General features: G+C 39.9%; 2 protein-coding genes across 3 annotated transcripts in view; both read right to left on the bottom strand.

Annotated features, from left to right (window-relative positions):
• Window positions 1-8,053, bottom strand: part of inpp5f (inositol polyphosphate-5-phosphatase F) — a 34,455-nt gene extending 26,402 nt beyond the window's left edge. For both annotated transcript variants that reach the window (XM_062995572.1, XM_062995573.1), the window contains exon 1: window positions 7,657-8,053. In XM_062995572.1, the coding sequence (XP_062851642.1) occupies window positions 7,657-7,753 (97 nt within the window). In that variant the 5' untranslated portion in view covers window positions 7,754-8,053. The remainder of the gene's footprint in view (window positions 1-7,656) is intronic.
• A 2,614-nt stretch (window positions 8,054-10,667) lies between these two features.
• bag3 (BCL2 associated athanogene 3) lies at window positions 10,668-22,875 on the bottom strand. Its single transcript, XM_062995574.1, has 4 exons — window positions 22,684-22,875; window positions 16,231-16,560; window positions 15,168-15,551; window positions 10,668-14,081 (listed from the first exon to the last, which is right to left on the bottom strand). Exons 1-4 carry the CDS (start codon window positions 22,873-22,875, stop codon window positions 13,200-13,202), a joined length of 1,788 nt encoding a protein of 595 aa, XP_062851644.1. The 3' UTR covers window positions 10,668-13,199.
• Between the last annotated feature and the right edge of the window lie 4,383 nt (window positions 22,876-27,258).

Here is a 27,258-nt window from a genome sequence, read left to right as displayed (position 1 = left end):
CAGTGTGTTCCAACACTACTTTTATGCAGACAGAAGGGGTTGTAAGCAATCAAGAACAATTGGAAGACCTATAGGAATTGGTAGCATCAACTTTTAAGGCTTGATCAACCTCCATTACTGCAGAACAGCTTTAAGTTGTTAACCCATTTTTTGTTCCCTGAAAAAGGCCATTTTGTATAATGCTGAAATGTACATTATTTTTCAGTTTAGGGTAACCTCACTTTTTTTTAATCTCTGACAGTTCAGCACTTACCTTTGTACCACTTCAAGCTATGCATTGGACTTGAACTGCTTGAGTTTCAATAAAAAAACTGGAAAAATTGGGGTGTTCTAAAACTTTTGACCGGTAGTGTGTGTATATATACATATACAGTGTATCACAAAAGTGAGTACACCCCTCACATTTCTGCAGATATTTAAGTATATCTTTTCATGGGACAACACTGACAAAATGACACTTTGACACAATGAAAAGTAGTCTGTGTGCAGCTTATATAACAGTGTAAATTTATTCCTCCCTCAAAATAACTCAATATACAGCCATTAATGTCTAAACCACCGGCAACAAAAGTGAGTACACCCCTTAGTGAAAGTTCCTGAAGTGTCAATATTTTGTGTGGCCACCATTATTTCCCAGAACTGCCTTAACTCTCCTGGGCATGGAGTGTACCAGAGCTTCACAGGTTGCCACTGGAATGCTTTTCCACTCCTCCATGACGACATCACGGAGCTGGCGGATATTCAAGACTTTGCGCTCCTCCACCTTCCGCTTGAGGATGCCCCAAAGATGTTCTATTGGGTTTAGGTCTGGAGACATGCTTGGCCAGTCCATCACCTTTACCCTCAGCCTCTTCAATAAAGCAGTGGTCGTCTTAGAGGTGTGTTTGGGGTCATTATCATGCTGGAACACTGCCCTGCGACCCAGTTTCCGGAGGGAGGGGATCATGCTCTGCTTCAGTATTTCACAGTACATATTGGAGTTCATGTGTCCCTCAATGAAATGTAACTCCCCAACACCTGCTGCACTCATGCAGCCCCAGACCATGGCATTCCCACCACCATGCTTGACTGTAGGCATGACACACTTATCTTTTTACTCCTCACCTGATTGCTGCCACACATGCTTGAGACCATCTGAACCAAACAAATTAATCTTGGTCTCATCAGACCATAGGACATGGTTCCAGTAATCCATGTCCTTTGTTGACATGTCTTCAGCAAACTGTTTGCGGGCTTTCTTGTGTAGAGACTTCAGAAGAGGCTTCCTTCTGGGGTGACAGCCATGCAGACCGATTTGATGTAGTGTGCGGCGTATGGTCTGAGCACTGACAGGCTGACCCCCCACCTTTTCAATCTCTGCAGCAATGCTGACAGCACTCCTGCGCCTATCTTTCAAAGACAGCAGTTGGCTGTGACGCTGAGCACGTGCACTCAGCTTCTTTGGACGACCAACGCAAGGTCTGTTCTGAGTGGACCCTGCTCTTTTAAAACGCTGGATGATCTTGGCCACTGTGCTGCAGCTCAGTTTCAGGGTGTTGGCAATCTTCTTGTAGCCTTGGCCATCTTCATGTAGCGCAACAATTCGTCTTTTAAGATCCTCAGAGAGTTCTTTGCCATGAGGTGCCATGTTGGAACTTTCAGTGACCAGTATGAGAGTGTGAGAGCTGTACTACTAATTTGAACACACCTGCTCCCTATGCACACCTGAGACCTAGTAACACTAACAAATCACATGACATTTTGGAGGGAAAATGACAAGCAGTGCTCAATTTGGACATTTAGGGGTGTAGTCTCTTAGGGGTGTACTCACTTTTGTTGCCGGTGGTTTAGACATTAATGGCTGTATATTGAGTTATTTTGAGGGAAGAATAAATTTACACTGTTATATAAGCTGCACACAGACTACTTTTCATTGTGTCAAAGTGTCATTTTGTCAGTGTTGTCCCATGAAAAGATATACTTAAATATCTGCAGAAATGTGAGGGGTGTACTCACTTTTGTGATACACTGTATATATATATATATATATATATATATATATATATATATATATATATATATATATATACACAGTGGGGCCAAAAAGTATTTAGTCAGCCACTGATTGTGCAGGTTCTCCTACTTAGAAAGATGAGAGAGGTCTGTAATTTTCATCATAGCTACACTTCAACTATGAGAGACAAAATGAGAAAAAAAAATCCAGGAAATCACATTGTAGGATTTTTTGTAAATTATGGTGGAAAATAAGTATTTGGTCAATAACAAAAGTTCAACTCAATACTTTGTAACATAACTTTTGTTGGCAATGACAGAGGTGAAACGTTTCCTGTAAGTCTTCACCAGGTTTGCACACACTGTAGCTGGTATTTTGGCCCATTCCTCCATGCAGATCTCCTCTAGAGCAGTGATGTTTTGAGGCTGTCGCTGGGCAACACGGACTCCACAAATGGTCTATGGGGATGAGGTCTGGAGACTGGCTAGGCCACTCCAGGACCTTGAAATGCTTTTTACGGAGCCACTCCTTCGTTGCCCGAGCGGTGTGTTTGGGATCATTGTCATGCTGGAAGACCCAGCCACGTTCCATCTTCAATGCTCTCACTGATGGAAGGAGGTTTTGGCTTAAAATCTCATGATACATGGCCCCGTTCATTCTTCCCTTAACACGGATCAGTCGTCCTGTCCCCTCTGCAGAAAAACAGCCCCAAAGCATGATGTTTCCACCCCCATGCTTCACAGTAGGTATGGTGTTCTTGGGTTCTTCTTCTTCCTCCAAATACGACGAGTTGAGTTTTTACCAAAAAGTTCCATTTTGGTTTCATCTGATTACATGATATTCTCCCAATCCTCTTCTGGATCATCCATATGCTCTCTGGCAAACATCAGACGGGCCTGAACATGTACTGGCTTAAGCAGGGGGTCACGCCTGGCACTGCAGGATTTGAGTCCCTCTCGGCGTAGTGTGTTACTGATGGTAGCCTTTGTTACTTTGGTCCCAGCTCTCTGCAGGTCATTCATCAGGTCCCTCCGTGTAGTTCTGGGATTTTTGCTCACCGTTCTCATGATCATTTTGACCCCACGGGATGAGATCTTGACCCCAAGGGAGATAATTAATGGTCTTGTATGTCTTCCATTTTCTTACAATTGCTCCCACAGTTGATTTATTCACACCAACCTGCTTGCCTATTGTAGATTCACTCAATTCACTCTTGCCTATTGTAGATTCACACAATTTTCTTCCTGGTGTCCTTCGACAGCTCTTTGGTCTTGGCCATGGTTGAGTTTGGGGTCTGACTGTTTGACTGTTTGTCTCTCATAATTGAAGTGTACCTATGATGAAAATTACAGACCTCTCTCATCTTTCTAAGTAGGAAAACCTGCACAATCAGTCTTTTCTCAGTACTTTTTGACCCCACTGTGTATATATACTGTATATATATAGAGATAGATAGATAGAGAGAGAGAGAGAGAGAGAGAGAGAGAGAGAGAGAGAGAGAGAGAGAGACAGACAGACAGACAGACAGACAGACAGACAGACAGACAGACAGACAGATATATGAACGATAGCAACTGCACAGAGACGGAGGATAATGGAGATCGGTGTGTGACTCTCCATGTACAATATGGATCCCTATATAAACCTTCCTTGAGCAGGTGGAAAGAAGCGTGGGTGTGTGTTAGTTACAGCCGTCCTCCGTCAGGAGTGGAGAGCTGCAACAGCTGAGGTGAAATATGATCAGGTAATTGCATAAATAGGAGAAAATAGGGGGAATGCATAACTACAAAAAAAATAAATAGGTGCTAAATAAGTACCTTGCACCCCATGTTTCCATCAACTGCACATGAGAGAAAATTTTAAGCTTGTGTGTTATAAAAACGACAAATCCAGATTTTGTCCAAATGAGCTGGTGTCAGTGATCTGAGCAAACAGTGGAAACCCTTTTCCAATTAAATAATGAAACAGGGCTGCAACCCTAACCGGTTCAGCTTGGCTGCACACACAAGGCAAAGGCCAGTCAGGACTAGAGTCTACTCGTTCATAAAAGAACACCAAGAGGTCTGGTGATACTGGTTTTACACACCAAACTGTAATAAGAATGGTGGATAGATTTTCATTTGAATTAAAACTAACCAGTCTATTACTGTGAAAATAAACAATTACCTAATGTTCCTGCAACAGTCTGCACACACAAGAGTTCAGTGTGAATATCATATATTCAAATACAGTCTGAAATATCAACTTGGGGATTTGAATAACCACCAGTAGACGAATCTACATTTTCTTATCGTAGCAAAATTTTGAAACCACAAGTAACCACAACTTTGCAACTTGTATCTTTCTCTTCCGCTTCACTAAGGGCACCTTGCACAGTCAGCAATTAGAGTGCCACGATTATCCTGTAAATAATATGATGCCGCCATCATGATGTCTACACCCTGAGTGTAGTCACATCACTACACAGTTTGGTGTTTTCATTACTCCTAATACAGAATACAACTGCTTAACAGGTTACCTGAATATGCAGTTCTGAAGTGGGTGAAACGCTAATTCAAATTTTTAGGCTCAACCTGAGAGCTTGGCCCGGCACACATGACATAGTTCCCTTCGCAGTTTTAGCTACCTATTTATGTGTCTAACGCACAATGCATGCATTTAGAACATACTGTAGCTTGAACCTTTTTAGAACACGTCTTTACAGACAGCAATATAGAAACTCACAGGTTTCTAAAGCTGGCTTTTTGGGATAAAGGTCTAAACATACCAATGCTAACCACATTTATTCATTAATTTAGTCACCTCAATAAAAAAACACTTTGGTTTTGGGTAAAGTATCAGGTTCAGGTTTTAAAACCATTTGTGTCCCAAGTTAGTTAGTTTGTTTATTAGGATTTTAACATCATGTTTTACACTTTTGGTTACACTCATGACAGGAACGGTAGTTACTCATTACACAATGTTCATCACTTCTCAAGGTCATATCAAACACAGTCTTGGATGATAGCATTGGTGTATCCAATTCACCTCACTTGCATGTCTTTGGACTGTGGGAGGAAACCGGAGCACCCGGAGGAAACCCACATGGACACAGAGAGAACATGCAAACTCCACACAGAAAGGACCCAGACTGCCCCACCTGGGGATCGAACCCAGGACCCTCTTGCTGTGAGGCAACAGTGCTACCCACTTAGCCACCGTGCTGCCCTCCCAAGTTAGTGAATCTGATCTTTGTCCAATTTGATCCAATGACATAACATTACACTGACCAGGACTTATTCATAACAGACCTGAGAATATCTCATAAAATATCTGTTTTCATTACAATTATTACTATTATTATTATTATTGTTATTATCAGAGTGCAGGGTCAGCCATTGTACGGTGCCCCTGGAGCCGTGAGGTTGCCCAAAATGGCAACAGTGGCTGTGGTAGAGCCGGTATTTAAACCCCCAACCTTCCAATTGCAAGCCAAGTGTATGATTTAAAACAATATGCAATAATGCAACTATAACTTTGAGTCTGATTTATTTATGATGATAGCAATCATGTAGACAAACAGAAGTCAAGAGACTAGGTTAACAGAGCAACTAATGAAAATGCCAGTCCCAAAGATTCTGCTAACCAGCAGAGAACAACCCATGTCCCATATCCCAACCCATTATTATTATTATTATTATTATTATTATTATTATTTAATTTCGATTGGCTGTCTCCTGTCAAAACATAAACCCACATAAATCCCACGCCCCAAAATATGATAGTGTTGTGTTTTTCTCTGTGTTCAAAGCATTAGTCAGCATTAGTCAGCATTGAGAACAGATTTGGTTGCTATGAAGCAACAGTGCTACCCACTGTTCCATCACACCACCCCAAATGGTGTAAATTTCTTATTATTTTCTGTTAAAGACTGTGGTATGTGTGTTTTAAGACAGATTGTTGACACAGGAGAAAATGTAATGTATGACCTCATGTTTAAACTGTACTAAGCACAGGGAAAGGCATACACCCACATGCTCAGAAATGTCGCCTTTCTCTAAGGGTTTATGTTCACCCTGGAAAAGCCTTGGACTGATGCACAGTGTAAATGTGTATGAGTTTGGCAAGTTAACCTTTCAACTCAAACATGTCATGTTCTCTGGGTCAAAGTAAAAAAGGACCACTCAAATTCTTACCAATATGAAGTTTAAAAGCCATGCCCACGGATTGGGTAATGTGCACATCCAAGAAATATACATACACATTTAAAATAAAAAAACATATGCTGCCCTAAAAATGTTGGGTTTGTGGGAGAGCACCCAACCAGAGCACCCAAAGGAAACCCACAGTGATAAAGAAGAACATGCAAACCACACACAGAGAGGACCCTGGGAATGGAACCCAGGCCAATCTTCTTGTGAGGCTCATCCCACTGCGCCTAGATCCTGCACTGAACCTAGATCCATTAGTCTTAAGAATGTAAGCAATTATTAAGTTTAAATGAAATGTATATTTGCCAAAATAGCATGTTCTGTGCTGTTTTTAATTTCTAACAGGTTAAAGAAGATTCACAAATCACTGTTTACTATTTTAAAAAGCATTTTATTTCAAGTTTTGTATTGAGGTTTGTAAATTTGAAAAACAGAGGTTGGTAAAAACTGTACGAAATTTTGTTAACTTAATATGTGTTCTCAGCCTGACAATTTCTGGAACACTGATGTTGGATATGTTGTCAGGTTACACCTTTTTTTGGTTTTGCTTTGTGATTATGAAACTATAACATAAATGTTTCATTTAGCTCTATGTACCAACTGTGTATCAAAGCATCTACATGTTGAGTGTTCTTCTAAAATGAAATTAATACATTTATGAATGTAGCCAGGCGGCACAGTGGCTCGGTGGGTAGCACTCTAGTAAGAAGGTCCAGGGTTCGATCCCCAGGTGGGGCGGTCCGGGTCCTTTCTGTGTGGAGTTTGCATGTTCTCCCCGTGTCTGCGTGGGTTTCCTCCGGGCTCTCCTGTTTTCCCCCACAGTCCAAAAACATGCAAGTGAGGTGAATTAAATTTGGTAAAATTGTCCATGATTGTGTTTGACATTAAAACTTGTCAACTGCCACGAATGTAACCAAAGTGTAAAACATGACGTTAAAATCCTAATAAATAAATGTAAAAAATTATAAATGTAGACAAGCGCCTTTAGTAAGTAGGGCAGGCACGATTTTTTATCCACCCGTATTTTGGACGCAAGCCCCGCCTCCTGAACAAGGATTGGATATACACTTGCGCAGCCAGGCCAAAATAGAGTAGACTGTCAAATCAGTGGACGGCTATATGAAAGAGTAACCAATCATATAAAAGAGGCGGGATTTACCGAAATATGGGTGGGTAAAAAAAACAAGGCTGACAGATGCTACAAAAATGTTAACAGCCTGCGGCCAACTAACAGCTTAAATAAGTTTTAGGTAAATTAACAGATTTAAACCGAAAGCAAAATGCTTTTTCTTATAATATTAGTGAGTTTTAGTGTCAGCTGCGTTTATATTTGACCGCTTACCTTGGTGGACAGTTAGCAAGCCTGTTTACCTGGTGAAAATCTGTAGAGTAGGTGGGCAGGTAGCCACCAGACATCAACAATATAACATTAGCTTCATATAGGTATAAAAAATAAAAACGTTTTAATCTTACCGGGTTTTAAAGTCATGGATCCATCCTTCCTGCTGCACCACAGAGCATTGTCGCCATTCTGGAGGATATAATGGTCCTTTGCCTGAAAAAGCTCCATGTCGATGGAAACATCCAACACCGAGCAGCTTCGATGGAGACAAATCCAGACAGCAGAATAAATCCAGCCAGTTATCCAGGACAGGTAGTGTGTTATCTAAATTAACTAATACAGTCTTAATCAGTCACAGTTCAGACTAGCAGGCAGATGCATCATTCAGTTAAATATCACTTATTTAGCAGCCAGCCTTTATTACACTCTCTGTTCCATGTATAAGCTAGTTCCTAGGTAATTTAGCTCGTTTGTGAACGAAGACATGTCCTGAACAAACAGAAAAACAGAAGCTCCGTCCCTGCAATATTAAACACCACCGTGACTGTAGAGTAGAGCTGTGTGTGTGTGTGTGTGTGTGTGTGAGAGAGAGAGAGAGAGAGAGAGCCCGAGTTCCTGCAGGAGCCCAGTCACGTGATCACTGTCGTCATTTAGAAGAACAGATCACATCAGAAGACATCAGAGACCGAGAGAGACATTTACATTCACTCAGATACCCATCATCTATCTCTCTGTCCATGTTCTTCTCCTAAAGAGACACTTGTACTAGTTTAAATCATATATATATACACACACACACACACACACACACACACACACGTGCTGGTCATAAAATTAGAATATCATGAAAAAGTTGATTTCTTTCAGTAATTCCATTCAAAAAGTGAAACTTGTATATTATATTCATTCATTACACACAGACTGATATATTTCAAATGTTTATTTCTTTTAATGTTGATGATTATAACTGACAACTAATGAAAACCCCAAATTCAGTATCTCAGAAAATTAGAATATTACTTAAGACCAATAAAAAAAAAAAAGGATTTTTAGAAATGTTGGCCAACTGAAAAGTATGAACATGAAAAGTATGAGCATGTACAGCACTCCATACTTAGTCGGGGCTCCTTTTGCCTGGACTACTGCAGCAATGCGGCGTGGCATGGAATCGATCAGTCTGTGGCACTGCTCAGGTGTTATGAGAGCCCAGGTTGCTCTGATAGTGGCCTTCAGCTCTTCTGAATTGTTGGCTCTGGCGTATCGCATCTTCCTCTTCACAATACCCCATAGATTTTCTACTGGTAGCTTTGGCACTGTGTGCAGGTGCCAAGTCCTGTTGGAAAATGAAATCTGCATGTCCATAAAGTTGGTCAGCAGCAGGAAGCATGAAGTGCTCTAAAACTTCCTGGTAGACGGCTGCGTTGACCTTGGACCTCAGAAAACACAGTGGACCAACACCAGCAGTTGACATGGCACCCCAAACCATCACTGACTGTGGAAACTTTACACTAGACCTCAAGCAATGTGGATTCTGTGCCTCTCCTCTCTTCCTCCAGACTCTGGGACCTTGATTTCCAAAGGTAATGCAAAATTTACTTTCATCAGAGAACATAACTTTGGACCACTCAGCAGCAGTCCAGTCCTTTTTGTCTTTAGCCCAGGCGAGACGCTTCTGACGCTGTCTCTTGTTCAAGAGTGGCTTGACACAAGGAATGCGACAGCTGAAACACATGTCTTGCATACGTCTGTGCGTGGTGGTTCTTGAAGCACTGACTCCAGCTGCAGTCCACCCTTTGTGAATCTCCCCCACATTTTTGAATGGGTTTTGTTTCACAATCCTCTCCAGGGTGCGGTTATCCCTATTGCTTGTACACTTTTTTCTACCACATCTTTTCCTTCCCTTCGCCTCTCAATTAATGTGCTTGGACACAGAGCTCTGTGAACAGCCAGCCTCTTTAGCAATGACCTTTTGTGTCTTGCCCTCCTTGTGCAAGGTGTCAATGGTCGTCTTTTGGACAACTGTCAAGTCAGCAGTCTTCCCCATGATTGTGTAGCCTACAGAACTAGACTGAGAGACCATTTAAAGGCCTTTGCAGGTGTTTTGAGTTAATTAGCTGATTAGAGTGTGGCACCAGGTGTCTTCAATATTGTACCTTGTCACAATATTCTAATTTTCTGAGATACTGAATTTGGGGTTTTCATTAGTTGTCAGTTATAATCATCAACATTAAAAGAAATAAACATTTGAAATATATCAGTCTGTGTGTAATGAATGAATATAATATACAATTTTCACTTTTTTTACAAATGCTCATTTGACTTAACAGCCACAGCTTCCAACAGACATACTTCAAAGTCTGTTGTTATAGCTGATCACTTGAAGATCGTATGAAGGTCACTCTATTTCAATACCATTTGCTTTTGAAATGAAATGTCCAACAAGTTCATGGTCAGGTATCCAAATAATTTTGGCCATATAGTGTATGTATCTGTCTATATATAGATGTACGCAAACACCATCTTCAGATAGCAAAAATCTGGGATTCGTTAAATCTCTTGAACCTTTTTTGATTGACAGTAGTACAAAGAAAAAGATGTTTTCATTTAACAACTTAATGGTGTCACAGTGGGCAGCCAGGGTACTTTCTGTGTGAAGTTGGCATGTTCTCTGTGTGTCCATGTGGATTTCCTTCTGGTGTTCTGTTTTCCTCCCACAAGTCTAAAGACATGCAGTCAGGCCAATTGGAGCTACTAAAACTGCCTTAAGTATGTGTGTGATTGTGTGTATCTGCTCTGTGATGAACTGGCGACCTCTGTGGTGTTTCCCACCTTTCATCCACTGAATCAACTCATCACAACCCTGACCAGGATTAAGCAGTGGTAAAATAAACAAAAGATGAATGAATAATACAGCTGGATGATTATGACCACAATATGCATTCTATTGCACCCATTAAAACTACTATAGTATAGTGCAACACACTATAGCATGAAGTTCTGCAGTAGTACACATATTTAACATTTTACTTCAACACATCACATTTTATTGCCATCACAAAGTTAGTTTAGAAATGTAAAACGTCACATGAGAAATAAATACTTTTTAATTATTTTATTTAATATACTTTTCAGTTTTTATTACATATACATTTCAGGTATTTTGTAATGTTTGCATATTTTCTGTTTAGAAGAAAATATGTAAATGGAGATGGAGCACATTTTTACCACTGGAAAAATGTAAAAATGTTCATTTTGGCACAAAAATAGAATAGAAATATAACACTGTTATCTTTATCATTACCCTGTCAAAATCACAACAATATTAAAGGTAAAACTTTAGAACTTCTTTAGAACTTTACACCAAATGTAAAGACTATTTACAGTCCCTCCCTGTTTATTGACATAAACATCAGGTAAAGTTGAATAAAAGGTGACAAGAAATTCACCTTTGGTGAACTAGCTTGATCTTACACTGAAATGATGAGAAAAATCCAACCTTTAAAATGAATCCTCATCAACAAATAATTATTTTAACAAAATCATGTGCCACAATTATTGGCAACAACCCCCCTTCTCCAATAAAACCGCACTTAGGGTGTGTTCGAAAACCTAGTGAGCTCTCTACATAGACAACATTTTACGTCATCCTAGGCACGCTCCCGAGAAAGAGGCTGTTCGAATTCTTAAGTAGCGCGTTCGATTAACCTGTCTTATAAGTCGATGACTTATTACAATCCTCTCCACTTAGGCAGCTGCCTATGTAGGCAGTAAGACAGCAAGGCAGCTCACTAGGTTCTCGAACACACCCTTAGTCTTCTACAACATAGATAATGCATGGATAATGCAAATCAGAATTTTTTTATTTTGATATTTATGCATTTTCCCCTTTTACCTCCCAATTTTGGCAAACCCCCCCTGCTGCAGACCCCTATCCTAAGCAAGTATGGCCATAGCTAACATACAGTATCGCATTTCCCGTCTCTGTCCATGCACTTTTGATGAACCATCGGAGCCTGCATTTACAACAGCAGCGATGAATCCCCTCTGACCAAAGTAAGGTGGTTAATAAAAATGAAATGAAAGTTTCTAGACACACTAATCAACTTAAAAAAGTTTAATATAACTGGAGAATATGCTTATCTTTCTAAGAATTTCTAGGGGTGCCAATAATTGAAACATGTGCTTTTGTGAAAAACGTATTTCTTGCTAAGGGATTTTGGGGGTTTTTCCAGAATGAATTGACTTTAAATAAAGGTTGAGTTTTGTAAATTGTTAGTGTCACAATATGCTAATTCAGCAAAACGAATTTCTTATAATCCTTTCTACTCATCTTTACCAGGACAATAATTGTTGACGGGACTGTATGAAAGGACTTTGTACTTTATGTAAAACTGTACAGTGTTATTCTTTGATGGTTACACAACCAGTGTCTCTCTAAGGCGTTTTCCCACTGCAAAGTAAAAACCAGAACCTGGCTGAACTGGGAACCAATACAACTTAGATACCAATACATCTCCGAAAGTCACAGTCATTAAATTAAAGCAAATGCACCATCAGTACAGTTGATTAATACTGTTATTAAGTGAAAATGCTGGGATTTACATTGTTCATCTTGTCTGCTCTGTAGGTTTGCAAGCTAATGATCATATGACACAATAAATATGTAATTGAAATGTCATTGTAAGATTATAAGATTTTCATTCATTCAACCATTAATTAATTCATTCGTTGTCTGAAAGCACCCCACACAGAAAAGATCCTGGTGAATTTAACCCAGGCCCTCCCTTGCTGTGAGTTGACAGCACTCCCCGCTGTACCACCGTGCCATTCATTTTAAAATGTGTACTGGCTTATAAATAAATCTGCACAATGTAAGCTTTAAAGCCATCTGTGTAAATGTGACCTGCTTTCAGCCAATGTTACTAGTTAGTAGTTGAACACAGATAAGGGCAATGTACATTTTAGTTACTTAAAACTAAAACTATAAGGATTTATAAAAAGTAGTTTAATTTTTCTTAAGCAAAGTAACTCGTGTTGAGTCTTTTATTGTAGACTTCAGTATTTCAGTGCATTTACTCATCCAACACATGCCAAATCCCAAACAGCTTCCTATTTACTACACATGTACCCTATATACTGATGGTGGCAAACCATAAAGTTATAGCTTTTGGTACATCAACTGAAACCTTTGTTTCTGGACAGATGGACAGTAGAAAATGTACAGTTTTAGTTCCCTGGTACAATTAGTTATGGTACCTTGTGCAGTGGAAAAAGCCCATAAGAAACAATAGGCACTCTTAATGGAATTTACAAAAGCTTTTATATTGTCATACATTCTAGATTGTAAGAAAACACCAAAGGCAAACATCAAATACTTCAAAGTAAAGGTAAAAATAAAGCATAATTCAGTAAAAGGCCTCTTATTTGAGACTAAGTTTCAGGCTGAAACTTGAGTCACCACAAGGTTGCCACTATGGTCCTGCTACAAGACACTTACAGTGAAAATCCACAACAGCAGCATCACATAACAGCACGCAGAACTGCACTCAGCAAACAAATCACAGATTAACTGTCAGCCAACGGAACCATTAAATTAACTGTGCATGCAACTTATAATAGAATGAGGAGATGTGATTTGTGTCTCTTTTTAAAATTTTAACTTTGGTTTGCAGTTTTATGAAATCTCCTTGGCCTTCTCCATCATTGCCTGGCTGATCAAACTAGGTTCCCCTTTCTCACAAGCTTCAGTGCTGATGTTGCTCATCTGTGCTTCGGATTGATCACTCACTGTCTCCAGTTCCTCCAGAATGGTTTGTACTCTACGGACACCATCACGGCGAGCCTGACGCACGTCTGCGCGTCCCTCTGGATCGACCGAATCCAGTGCTAGCAACTCTTTGGTCAAAAACTCCTCCAGCACCAAATATCTTTTGTCATTCTTTTTCCCATTAAAACACTTCACCTCTTGGGAGAGTTTTTCCACCCGGTCCAGTATTTGCTGGACCTTTGCCGATCCTGGGTGCAGTAAGGTGGATGGCTCTGTCTTCTTCTCAGGCTGAGCTTCAGCTTGTGGAGCTGATGTTTCTTGGGTTTCCGAAGTCACAGGAACCTGCATGAAGCTGTTGGCTGTCTCTGTCATCTGTGGTGGCACTTGCGCAGATTGATGAAGTGGCATTTGGATAGGTTGTTGGGGTGGCATTTGGACAGGTTGTTGGGGTGGCATTTGGACACGTTGTTGGGGTGGCATTTGGAAAGGTTGTTGGGGTTGCAGCTGAAAGTGTTGTTGAGGTGGCACTTGGACATGTTGTTGAGGTGGCAGTTGGAAAGGTTGTTGAGGTGGCACTTGGTCTGGTTGATATAAAGACGCCTGTATAAATGCCTGTTCGGGTTTGTACATGGGCTGCTCTGTAGGAGGAGGTGGTGATGCCAGAGGTGATACAGGCTGCTGTGGTTCAAACACTTTCTGAATAGGAATTTCATAAGGCTGGCTGATACGTTGCTCAGTTGCGTAATCAACTTTTGGAGGGATCTCTGTATGCACAACATGTTGGTGGACCTTGAAATACAAGATATTAGAATGTTAGCTACTGATAAACAATGCAAACGTATAAAGATTGTTATATTTACTTATAAATGCTTTCAATAATATTGCTTTAACGTTTACAATATAGTAAATTACTAGAAGTAAGTGGGCATCCCTTAATTATTTATTCTTATTTACTTAATTATTAAGTTCAGGTGTTTTAAACCCATTGCTAAAATGTTTATAAAATCAATTATATAAAATATATATTATATGCTTTCATATTTGTGGCAAGAAAATCTTGAGAAGGCCTATTTCTGTTCCAGCATGACTGTGCCCCTGTGCCTAAATTGAGGACATGATATGAGAACCGTTGATGAGCCCTGACCTCTCATCTCAACAACACTGAACTTTGGAATAAGGCATCTGCAAACCAGGCTACTCTCAGTGCCTATAGTGCCAATAGACACAATCCAAAATCCAATGGAAAGAAGAGTGGAGGCTGCAATAGCCAAAAGATAGGAGTCATACTACTGCTTATGGTTTCAAAGTTGAATATTCAATAAGCTCATAGTCAGGTGTCTTCATACTTTTTGACCTACAGTGTACGTGTCTATTTAAAACAAACAGTGTTGGCAGCACAGGCTTATACAAATATTTAAATAAAGCCACATGTGCTATAAATTAGATAAGAAATGCTTTTATGGCCATATATACACACACGTGTATAGTACAATGGAATTCTTTTCTTTGCATATCTTAATTTATTTGGAACCTGGGGTCAGAGTGCAGGGTCAGGCATTACACAGCACCCCTGGAGCAGTAAGGGTTAGGAAGCTTGCTTAAAGACCCAAAAATAGCTACTAGACAGGACTGAGACTTGAATTCCCAACCTTCAGATCAATAGCCCAACGCTCTACCCAAAATAATTTTTAGCAAGAAGTTGGGAGACCAAACAGCAGCTATTTAATGCGACTTGGCATAGATTTTGCAGTCTTAGAAACAGCAAATAGATTTCTAAATTTCTATTTATACCTGTCTGACACCTATTTATATGTGTTTGACATATCCAATTCTATTCCATCAAACCTACAAGCAAACATGGTATGGCAACATTACCTGTGGCCTCTCTCCCATGACCTGTGCTTTGATGGGCTCCTGAGCCTTAACATTGGTTGGGAGGATGAGGGGACTGGCTGAACGGTTTTGCTCCAGCTGGATGGGCACTTGCTCACGGTAGGTGGGGATCTTTTCCCGAGTAGTAAACACAGGGCTTGGACTCCACTCTTCCGGTTGGCGACAATGAAAGGTTGGTTGATGATCTGTCTGCAAAAATCTTTTAGGATGGCCACTCTGGGTTTGTGGGATGCCCCCTGCCCCCTCATGAATGACAGGAATGGGAATGTAGCCTGACCGGAGGCCTGAGCTGCTGGGTCTGTGAGGCTGGTGAAACGAGCTGATATGAGACTGTGTCCCTTGGGGCTGATGGTGCACATGCTGAACCTGACATAAACAAAATAAATTTCAAGCATTACTGACTGCATACTGACAGTAAACACTAGGACAAAACATCATATCATGTCAGCATTAACACTGTGTGTTTTATATTTGTAATAGCCACATTTCAAAGACTGGGATACTAGTTGAGGGTGGGAAATAAAGTTCCAACATTAAACTGCACTTTCAGATTTTCTGTTATTGAAAAGTAAGTTAATTAAATATGTTGAGTATTAAATATATTTATTTTTAAGTATCACAATATTTACTGTCAAATACAGTGTTTTATCCAATATTCCGTCCTGATTGCCACCATTCTGATTGAGTGAATCAATACTATATGTCATAAAGACATTAAATATTTTAAAAAAACATTAAGAAAGGATCTACTAGTCTGTTAAAGAATTAAACCTGTATGCAAACCCCTGTTCAACAGTATAAATATCATTTTATTTTAGAAATGGGTCAGAATTGTCAGGAATTTAAATATTTGTATGCAGCTTTTTGTAATCCAAACAACTATACAGTAGCAAATATGGTAATATGTACTAAAAGGTTTTAAAGCTCATTACATAGTTTGTCACAAAATATGAAATTACAAGTCTGTATACTAGTTAGGAACTGTTTTAAAATTGAACTGAAATATATCATTCTTAATAATACACAAACAAAAATCTAATAGTACCTCGGGTCCATGTGAAGCAGGTGAGCATGATAAGCAGTGAGAATCGCCCTCCGACGCGGTCTGTGCTGGAGATCTCGGTCGACAGTGCATTGTGGGAGTCGGAGACGGAGTCCGGCCATCAGCTCTGAAGTTTTGATGGTTTGATGGATACGTAGAAGAAGATAACGGATACTGTTGGTGCCTGGGCTCCACATTTTCGTGAACGACTGGGATGGGGACGTAGCCTTGGCGCAGAATTGGGTGTTTCATTTCTGGAAAAAAGGTCTTGTATGTGTGCTGAGGAGATGACTCTGTAGGTGCACTGGGGCCATTCGGGAAGAACTGGGTAATCTGCAACACATTTAAAGTATACACTGAATAAATATGTTCACTATTGATACATTGATGTATCATACACCATGAGCATAGGTGTCATATTAAGGTAAAAGTACAGAAACAATAAACAGTGAGCCGTGCTTGATTAGATTACAAAGAAATGTTAAGTTAGCTTTAACCACTAAAACAATTATTTACTCACTTCACAGATTGCTGTTAATTTTCACTCTTCAGTAACATGTAACATTTCACACATCCTGCCATGTTCTCATTTCCCCCATACAGATAATTCTGCGTATGACTTCTTTAGTCTTCATAACTTTTTATGCTCAATATTTGTTTAGAAATGTTTTTCAAATCAAAACATGTATATTCCTATTTACAACTAAAGCTGCATTTGTAAACAATAATTCTACAGTGGTACCTTGAAACTAAACGTCAGCTGGTTCTTGGACTGGATGTATGTATATAAGGATGTTTGGGAAACCTGCGTTCCATGCTCCCGTGGCTTATGTAAAATAATGGAGTTGTTTTGGACACTTATACACTGAAAATAACACAAATATAATATAAAAACACTAAAATTAAAAGCTGATTCTTACAATTTCTCAGAACCTCGTGCTGTAACGCAAGTTTAAAAGTGAAACAGTGAGGAAAATCCAGATAAACACAGATACACGTGGAGCTTTCAGAGTGAATCTGACGGTTATTCCACACAAATGCAGTTTCGTCTCATATACATACTTTGATGACGTATTACTGCACCGCTGAAGCCGAGAGCTGAACAAAGTGGCTGTTCATTGTTAATTTATGTTGAGTTTAAGGGTACAAATTTCTCGATGAAGGGCGTTGAGTTTCAAAGATTTTTAGTTTAGGGGACGTTGAGTTACAAGTTACCACAGTATCTACATAATCCAGCCAGTTTGACCTCATTTAAAATGCCTTACTAAGGCACCAACCTGTCAACAAAGGATGTGGGGTGTAAGAGTGGAGCTAAATTAAACATATCCATTATTTGTGACACTGCAATGATGTGCATGATGACAAGTGGATGTCAGGAAACACGATACCTATATATAAATATACTGTACATTACATACCAGCATGTCAAAAGTAACACCACCTTAATCCTTACTATTAAAACATACTGTATATTTCTGTATCTACGTATATCAGTAAATAAAGTAAAAATCTAAGTACAGATAGCTCATTTAAAACTTAGTCTAGAGTGTTGCTAAGTTATACTGTATTTGACAAGTAATATAGAAGTAATATTGTGACAAACCTTGTCATGATGTAAAATGTATTGTTGTATATGGTCTTTAGCTCATGTAAAATATATTTAATGTATCTGTAATTTTGAGTGATGTTTTTTAATCAATTGGCACAACATCAAAAGAAATTACATTAAAGATAAGACTATACTTAACTGATGATCTATCATCACAAAATTTTGCATAGTTAAGAAACTGTAAAAAGTAACACCAGTTCTGAATGTAATATACAAAACCCTTGTCTTTTATTTTTCATTATTACTGCTTTTATTATATTATCATCAACACTTTATACTGGTAAGGGTCACAGCGGGTCCGGTTCCACCAGGAAACACTGGGCACAAGGCAGGAATACTGTGGACCAATCACCAATCAACCGTAGGGTCTCAGCCTCTCAAATCTATAAATGATTCTTCTGTGATCATATTTAGAGCAGAAACCCTCTTACAAATTTATTTTTTTGCAGCTGTTTGGTATTACTATAATGATTTACCTTACATTCACCATCATGACGTGACTCACTGTGTGTGTGTGTGTGTGTGTGTGTGTGAGTGTGTGCTCAATGAGACACTGTAGCTTAAAATATACTTCATGAGGGGGTGGGCTTCACTAAAGTTTTAGTTTCCCTTAAGGAAAAATTCCTGCCTTACTCAAATATGAATTGGTTGTTTTAGTCCCAGACAATCTCTCAAGACCAGTCATAATGGAGAAATAGTAAATGTTTAGATCTTTAAAAACACTGTTGGGTAACTCAGCAGTAAGGGCTCTAAACTGCTTATTAAAACTACAGATGAAATCTTCTGTCAAATAACAATGTAAACTGTAGCTGAAAACATTTGTGGTCTGCAGACTGATGTTGTTGGCTGTTTATAAGGTTTTAAATGTATTTAAAACTAATTTTGAGTCCTGTCATTGTAAACATGGAGGACTGTTTTGTGAGTGACCTTCAGTCTCTCTCTGTTTGGCATGACCATGCGGCCGGTTTATCTCCTGCCAGCTGTCTTTCCAGCAAATTCTTTGTGACCCTAACTTGGGACAGCAGTAAGTGTTGATCTTTCTTAATGAGAAATACCAGCTGGTGGGTTCTAGTTTGCACCCCCAGTGTTTCGACTGGACTTTGTCACTGGAATGTTTTCTATAGTGTATGAGCGCTTCTTTAAAGGATCTGAGTGCGCCGTGTATGATTTCTTTAAAAGTAACTTAACAGAAGTGCTCAAAATGACTTCATTAAACTCTGTGGATGTTTAACAAAGTTGCTGTTTAAATAGAACAGTTTACAATTAATTACCAATAATAACTTTATTAGAGAGAATAGGGTTGTGTTTTTGGGTTGGACTTTCAAGTCAGACATGATCTAGTATTGATGGCCTAAAATTGAAATGCTTGTTGAATTTTAACTTATTCACTGACAACAATTATATTACAACTATGAAAAAGAGGTGCTGCAAACTACTGTAAAGTTGCATAATGCAAATTCCATGCAATAATATATATTTTACTGTAAGGTTTAGCGATCATTAACAGTTACAAAAACACTGTACTTTAAGATTGATGTTTAGAGGGCTGAATGACAGCTACAGTGGATACAAAAAGTCACACACTCCTGTTACATGGCAGGTTTTTGCAATGTAAAAAATGAGACCAAGATTCATCATTTCGGACCCTTTTCCACACTTAATGTGACCTATAATCTGTACAAATTAATTAAACGCAAAATGGAATCTTTTAGAGAGAAACAATTTAAATAAAGCAACGTACAATAGTGTGGTTACATAAATATACACACCCTTAAATTAATACCTTGTTAAAACACCTTTTGATAGGCCGCTCAGGTGGCGCAGCGGTAAAAACATACGCTGCAACCAGAGCTGGGATCTCGAATACATCGTATCGAATCTCAGCTCTGCCTTGCCGGCTGAGGCTGAGCGGCCACATGAACAACGATTGGCCTGTTGTTCAGATGGGCGGGACTAAGCCGGATAGGGGTCTCTCTCTGTCAGGCTGGTGCAATTACGACCTCTGCTGGCTAATTAGAGGCGCCTACACAGAGATGAGGAAAGAGTGCTCTTAGGGTGTGTCTCTCCATACACAATGCTAGGTGGCACAACACTCGTCAATGTGTGGGTGATAAGATGCATACGGCTTGCTGCCCACATGTCGGAGGGGGCGTGGGTTAGCTTCGATCTCCTCGGTCAGAGCAGGGATCGGCATAGGCGAAGAGGAAGCATGATGCAATTGGGAGAAAATACATTAAGAAAAAAAACACCTTTTGATTTTATTACAGCATTCTGTTTTTTGGGGTAGGAGTCTATCAGCATGGCACATCTTGTCTTAGCAATCTTTGCCCATATTTTATTGCAAAAGCACTCCAAATCTTTAATTGTGAGGGTGTCTACTGTGCACAGCACTTTACAAGTCACCCCACATTCTTCTGTTGTGCTTTGGGTGATTGTCGTGCTGATCTGTGAAATTTCTCTTCATCTTCAGCTTTTTATCAGAGGCCTGAAGGTTTTGTGCCAAACTTCACTAATGATTGTAACTGTTCATAATTCCTTCCGTCCCATTTTCAGCTTAGGAAAAACAGCCCCAAAGCATAATGCTGCCACCATCATGCTTCACTGTGGGTATGTTCTTTTGTGTTCTTTTGATGTACAGTGTTGTTTGTTCTCATCAGACTATAACACATTTTCCCACACGATTTTGGCAGACTTGATGTAGGGTTTTGCATGTAACTTGGATGTTTTTCTTTTCCTGTAGCTCGTTTAATGTTGCTGTAGGCCTCTTGGCAGCCTCCCAGTCTAGTTTTTTCTTGCGTTTTTATCAGTTTTGAAAAGACGCCATGTTCTTGGTAATACCACTGTCGTGCCATATTTTTTTCACTTGTTGATGACTGTCTTCACTGTGTTCCATGTAATGTTTTGGAATTGTTTTGTACCGTTCTCTCTTAGATCCCTTTGGTGCTTTGACTGAATAATAACTCCAATTATATTTGCTAGTTTACTTTTTTACTTTTAGTTCATTTGAATTTGTGTGTGTATGATTTGTGTAAATCCTATTTATTCAAATTATTCTCCAGGCCACCCAAGAAGGAAGGGTCCCTGATGAGTCTGGTTCCTCTCAAGGTTTCTCAAGGAGTTTTTCCTTGCCACTGTCGCCCTCGGCTTGCTCAATAAGGGTTTTTGTTTTTGTATCTGTTGGTCCTGGATTCTGTAAAGTGACTTTGAGACAATGTCTATTGTAAATAGCGCTATATAAATAAACTTGACTTGACTTGCTTTGCTAACTCTTTGTGGACCATGTGAGTAAAATCCTCCTAGAAGAGCTGAACTTTATATGGGGTTAATCAGAGTCACTTTAATTAATGGCAGGTACTGACTGCTATTTAACATGAGCTTGAATGTGATTGATTCATTTTGAACACAGCCACATCCTCAACTATATATTTTTTCCTCTCTAAATGATTTCAGTTTGTTTTTCAATTAAACTGCACAGATTATAGGTCACATGAAAGTCGGAAATAAATTAAAATTATGTTTTATCTTGGTTTTATATTTGTATTTCCACTGTACATAAGCCATTCATCAACTGATAAACTCCTATATAAAGATATAAAAGTGTTTTCCAAAAGTTATGATCTGACATCTGATGTCTACTTGACATAATTCCTAGGTCAAATGACAGATGTTTCTTGTCTTAAGTTAATAGCACCTTTTATGCTTCTAGAGTACTTTTAGGTGTTCACTTTAGTTTACTTTTACTTTATTTTTAGTAAAATCAGACTTCTAAAACGGTTTTCTAAAAGCTTTGCTATAGCATTTAATTATGTAACTAGTATATGTGTTTCTAAAAAGTGGCCCATCAACATAATTAGGGTTGTAGAAATTCATTCACTTGGAAGTTGAAAATGTAACTCCTGTATTCTGTTTTCTTTTGACATTACTGTATTAAAAAAAAGTTGGTTGAAGTGTATAAAAGACATCCACATATTACTTCTAGACCTGTTTAGTATAATATAGTTTTATAGGTAATTTGTGTTATTCTGAATGCATTTGTCATTAAAAGTAGGCAAACTCTCAAACAGTAAACTCTCTGGAACTTTGGACACATTAAACTGGCAACCTTTAGCCCAGAATGCTCTCAACACAGTCATGTTATTAAATATCTGTCACCAGGTATAAACCAGTACACATTTTGAAGAAAGCATTAAAAACATTAAAAAGTTGTATATTAATGAAGCTGTGTAATAAGAAAGAACGTTCTTGGGGTGGGGGTCTGTCAGATGAATAAAAGTGAACATGCATTGGCTTTCACACAGGCACAGGAGGGTGGATCCGTCTCAAATCCCTTGTAAGGGAAACTTCGTGAGGCGAGATCCCGCACAGTTGCACTGATATTACCAACAAGCTGCGATCTGCACAGCTCCTGATCTTTAAATAAACCTTATAGAGATGTACAAACACTCGGGCGACATAATGACTGCAGTGCGTCACACACCTCAGTCAAGCTTAGATCACAACTCAAAAATATTTAGAAGCCCGTCAATCCGTTAGAATGAACATGAGAAGACGCGCTATTTTAGGAGCGCAGCCGCACTTTCCAACACCGACTGAGTCACCACCATCCGAGCGTCGCGACCCAGCTGCATTAGCGCCTGTTTATTCACTGGAATTTAACTGCGCACTTTAATAAAATGGACTCCATTCCGACAACCCACGTAAAGTAGTAGGAACCCAGAAGTAGGAATAAGATCAAGGTAGATTAAATCAGCCGTCAACCCACATTCCATCATTTCCACGCATGAAGCAAACAGCTGAACTTAACTGCCCTGCACCTCGCCTACACATGAAGGCTGGAGTCCGCTTACCCGTTTACTGTCATGCCTCGGGTCGTTCCACGTCGTTATGCGATTGTTGTGATCCACAAAAAACGGCCATCCGGTGTGAGGGTCAATTTTAATCTCCCATCCTGGCGGCAGAGGATCGTTCGTAGCCATCGTCTCTACAGGAGACAGTGTTTTCATAGTCCGGTATAGTCTCGGTGCTGAATATTGAGCCATGACGGCGCACTCGGATCCTTTAAAGAAGCGCTGAGGTGACGCGCTGGAGGGGCTGGACTTCTGGAAGCACCTAGTTCAGTCCAACAGAAACTTCTAGCTGAGGACACTGAGGGTGGGCATCTGCCCTGGCATTAAACTGCTTCATTAAGCAAGGTTACTCTACTAAAAAGGGGCCACTTAAAGGAGTGCCTAATACAATTATTATAAACTTCATAATGTGTGTATTAGTAAACCTACACGAATTGTTATATTTTCTAAAGGTTTAAGTTATTTTTTATATTTATATATTTTTTTGTTTTATTTTAGTGTTGTTTTGATTGTTATTGTTGTGTTCTGTTTCTTCTGTTATTTTTTCTTATAATTATTGATTACTATAATTACATTTAAAAAATGTATGTTTTAGATAGTCACATATACAGTGTATCACAAAAGTGAGTACACCCTTCACATTTCTGCAGATATTTAAGTATATCTTTTCATGGGACAACACTGACAAAATGACACTTTGATACAATGAAAAGTAGTCTGTGTGCAGCTTGTATAACAGTGTAAATTGATTCTTCCCTCAAAATAACTCAATATACAGCCATTAATGTCTAAACCACCGGCAACAAAAGTGAGTACACCCCTTAGTGAAAGTTCCTGAAGTGTCAATATTTTGTGTGGCCACCATTATTTCCCAGAACTGCCTTAACTCTCCTGGGCATGGAGTTAACCAGAGCTTCACAGGTTGCCACTGGAATGCTTTTCCACTCCTCCATGACGACATCACGGAGCTGGCGGATATTCGAGACTTTGCGCTCCTCCACCTTCCGCTTGAGGATGCCCCAAAGATGTTCTATTGGGTTTAGGTCTGGAGACATGCTTGGCCAGTCCATCACCTTTACCCTCAGCCTCTTCAATAAAGCAGTGGTCGTCTTAGAGGTGTGTTTGGAGTCATTATCATGCTGGAACACTGCCCTGCGACCCAGTTTCCGGAGGGAGGGGATCATGCTCTGCTTCAGTATTTCACAGTACATATTGGAGTTCATGTGTCCCTCAATGAAATGTAACTCCCCAACACCTGCTGCACTCATGCAGCCCCAGACCATGGCATTCCCACCACCATGCTTGACTGCAGGCATGACACACTTATCTTTGTACTCCTCACCTGATTGCCACCACACATGCTTGAGACCATCTGAACCAAACAAATTAATCTTGGTCTCATCAGACCATAGGACATGGTTCCAGTAATCCATGTCCTTTGTTGACATGTCTTCAGCAAACTGTTTGCGGGCTTTCTTGTGTAGAGACTTCAGAAGAGGCTTCCTTCTGGGGTGACAGCCATGCAGACCAATTTGATGTAGTGTGCGGCGTATGGTCTGAGCACTGACAGGCTGACCCCCCACCTTTTCAATCTCTGCAGCAATGCTGACAGCACTCCTGCGCCTATCTTTTAAAGACAGCAGTTGGATGTGACGCTGAGCACGTGCACTCAGCTTCTTTGGACGACCAACGCGAGGTCTGTTCTGAGTGGACCCTGCTCTTTTAAAACGCTGGATGATCTTGGCCACTGTGCTGCAGCTCAGTTTCAGGGTGTTGGCAATCTTCTTGTAGCCTTGGCCATCTTCATGTAGCGCAACAATTAGTCTTTTAAGATCCTCAGAGAGTTCTTTGCCATGAGGTGCCATGTTGGAGCTTTCAGTGACCAGTATGAGAGAGTGTGAGAGCTGTACTACTAAATTGAACACACCTGCTCCCTATGCACACCTGAGACCTAGTAACACTAACAAATCACATGACATTTTGGAGGAAAAATGACAAGCAGTGCTCAATTTGGACATTTAGGGGTGTAGTCTCTTAGGGGTGTACTCACTTTTGTTGCCGGTGGTTTAGACATTAATGGCTGTATATTGAGTTATTTTGAGGGAAGAATAAATTTACACTGTTATATAAGCTGCACACAGACTACTTTTCATTGTGTCAAAGTGTCATTTTGTCAGTGTTGTCCCATGAAAAGATATACTTAAATATCTGCAGAAATGTGAGGGGTGTACTCACTTTTGTGATACACTGTATGTGTGTCACTTTTTTAAATGTCCTGAGTCCTGAGTTGCAGTGTTTTTGTGGTGGTGTGGTGCTGGACCCTGAATTCATTAAATAATTATACTGCATTTTGGATATAATAATAATAATAATAATAATAATAATAATCATTATTATTATTATTATTGGTAGTATTGCTTGGTTTTAATATATTTCGGTGTAGGGGTGACAGTGACACAGCAGATAGTTTAAATTACATACACCAGTTTCCTGTTATATGCATATTCTCTTTAAGTGATACTATATATATACAGTGTATCACAAAAGTGAGTACACCCCTCACATTTCTGCAAATATTTCATTATATCTTTTCATGGGACAACACTATAGACATGAAACTTGGATATAACTTAGAGTAGTCAGTGTACAACTTGTATAGCAGTGTAGATTTACTGTCTTCTGAAAATAACTCAACACACAGCCATTAATGTCTAAATAGCTGCAACATAAGTGAGTACACCCCACAGTGAACATGTCCAAATTGTGCCCAAATGTGTCGTTGTCCCTCCCTGGTGTCATGTGTCAAGGTCCCAGGTGTAAATGGGGAGCAGGGCTGTTAAATTTGGTGTTTTGGGTACAATTCTCTCATACTGGCCACTGGATATTCAACATGGCACCTCATGGCAAAGAACTCTCTGAGGATGTGAGAAATAGAATTGTTGCTCTCCACAAAGATGGCCTGGGCTATAAGAAGATTGCTAACACCCTGAGCTACAGCATGGTGGCCAAGGTCATACAGCGGTTTTCCAGGACAGGTTCCACTCGGAACAGGCTTCGCCAGGGTCGACCAAAGAAGTCGAGTCCACGTGTTCGTCGTCATATCCAGAGGTTGGCTTTAAAAAATAGACATGAGTGCTGCCAGCATTGCTGCAGAGGTTGAAGACGTGGGAGGTCAGCCTGTCAGTGCTCAGACCATACGCCGCACACTGCATCAACTCGGTCTGCATGGTCGTCATCCCAGAAGGAAGCTGACGCACAAGAAAGCCCGCAAACAGTTTGCTGAAGACAAGCAGTCCAAGAACATGGATTACTGGAATGCCCTGTGGTCTGACGAGACCAAGATAAACTTGTTTGGCTCAGATGGTGTCCAGCATGTGTGGCGGCGCCCTGGTGAGAAGTACCAAGACAACTGTATCTTGCCTACAGTCAAGCATGGTGGTGGTAGCATCATGGTCTTGGGCTGCATGAGTGTTGCTGGCACTGGGGAGCTGCAGTTCATTGAGGGAAACGTGAATTCCAACATGTACTGTGACATTCTGAAACAGAGCATGATCCCCTCCCTTCGAAAACTGGGCCTCATGGCAGTTTTCCAACAGGATAACGACCCCAAACACAACCTCCAAGATGACAACTGCCTTGCTGAGGAAGCTGAAGGTAAAGGTGATGGACTAAACCCAATTGAGCACCTGTGGCGCATCCTCAAGTGGAAGGTGGAGGAGTTCAAGGTGTCTAACATCCACCAGCTCCGTGATGTCATCATGGAGGAGTGGAAGAGGATTCCAGTAGCAACCTGTGCAGCTCTGGTGAATTCCATGCCCAGGAGGGTTAAGGCAGTGCTGGATAATAATGGTGGTCACACAAAATATTGACACTTTGGGCACAATTTGGACATGTTCACTGTGGGGTGTACTCACTTATGTTGCAGCTATTTAGACATTAATGGCTGTGTGTTGAGTTATTTTCAGAAGACAGTAAATCTACACTGCTATACAAGTTGTACACTGACTACTCTAAGTTATATCCAAGTTTTATTTCTATAGTGTTGTCCCATGAAAAGATATAATAAAATATTTGTCAGAACAACAGGAGACACACCGTTACGTTATTATTACTGTTTATAACACCTGTGCTTGATTTACACTGTTTAAATATGAAGTAAGGGGCAGTGAGGGAGAGGAGAGGGGCGGGGCAGGTGAACATGTGCAGAGACAAACTGGGAGAAGAGAAAGACGAACTGTCGGATCTAACTGGAACGCAACATCTATATCGATATAGACGATATTGTCTTATATCGCGTATTAAAATATATCGATATTTTATAAAATCTCGATATATCGCGCAGCCCTAGTACTGACCATTGAAAAACAGGGTGAAAGTAGGCTAAAACAATATGTACAGAAACAAATGGACTACAGTCAGTAATTGTAGAACTACAAAGTGCTTCTATATGGTAAGTGGAGCTGATAAAATAGACAGTGAGTGCAGAAACAAGGAGGTGGTTATAATGTTATGGCTGATCAGTGTGTCATATCATTTGCCCAGAATACTTTCAAACAACACACATACATAAATATG

The sequence above is a fragment of the Trichomycterus rosablanca genome, chromosome 5, assembly GCF_030014385.1.
Source record: "Trichomycterus rosablanca isolate fTriRos1 chromosome 5, fTriRos1.hap1, whole genome shotgun sequence".
Taxonomy (NCBI): Eukaryota; Metazoa; Chordata; class Actinopteri; order Siluriformes; family Trichomycteridae; genus Trichomycterus; species Trichomycterus rosablanca.
This window is presented reverse-complemented; position numbering and strand designations above follow the sequence as displayed.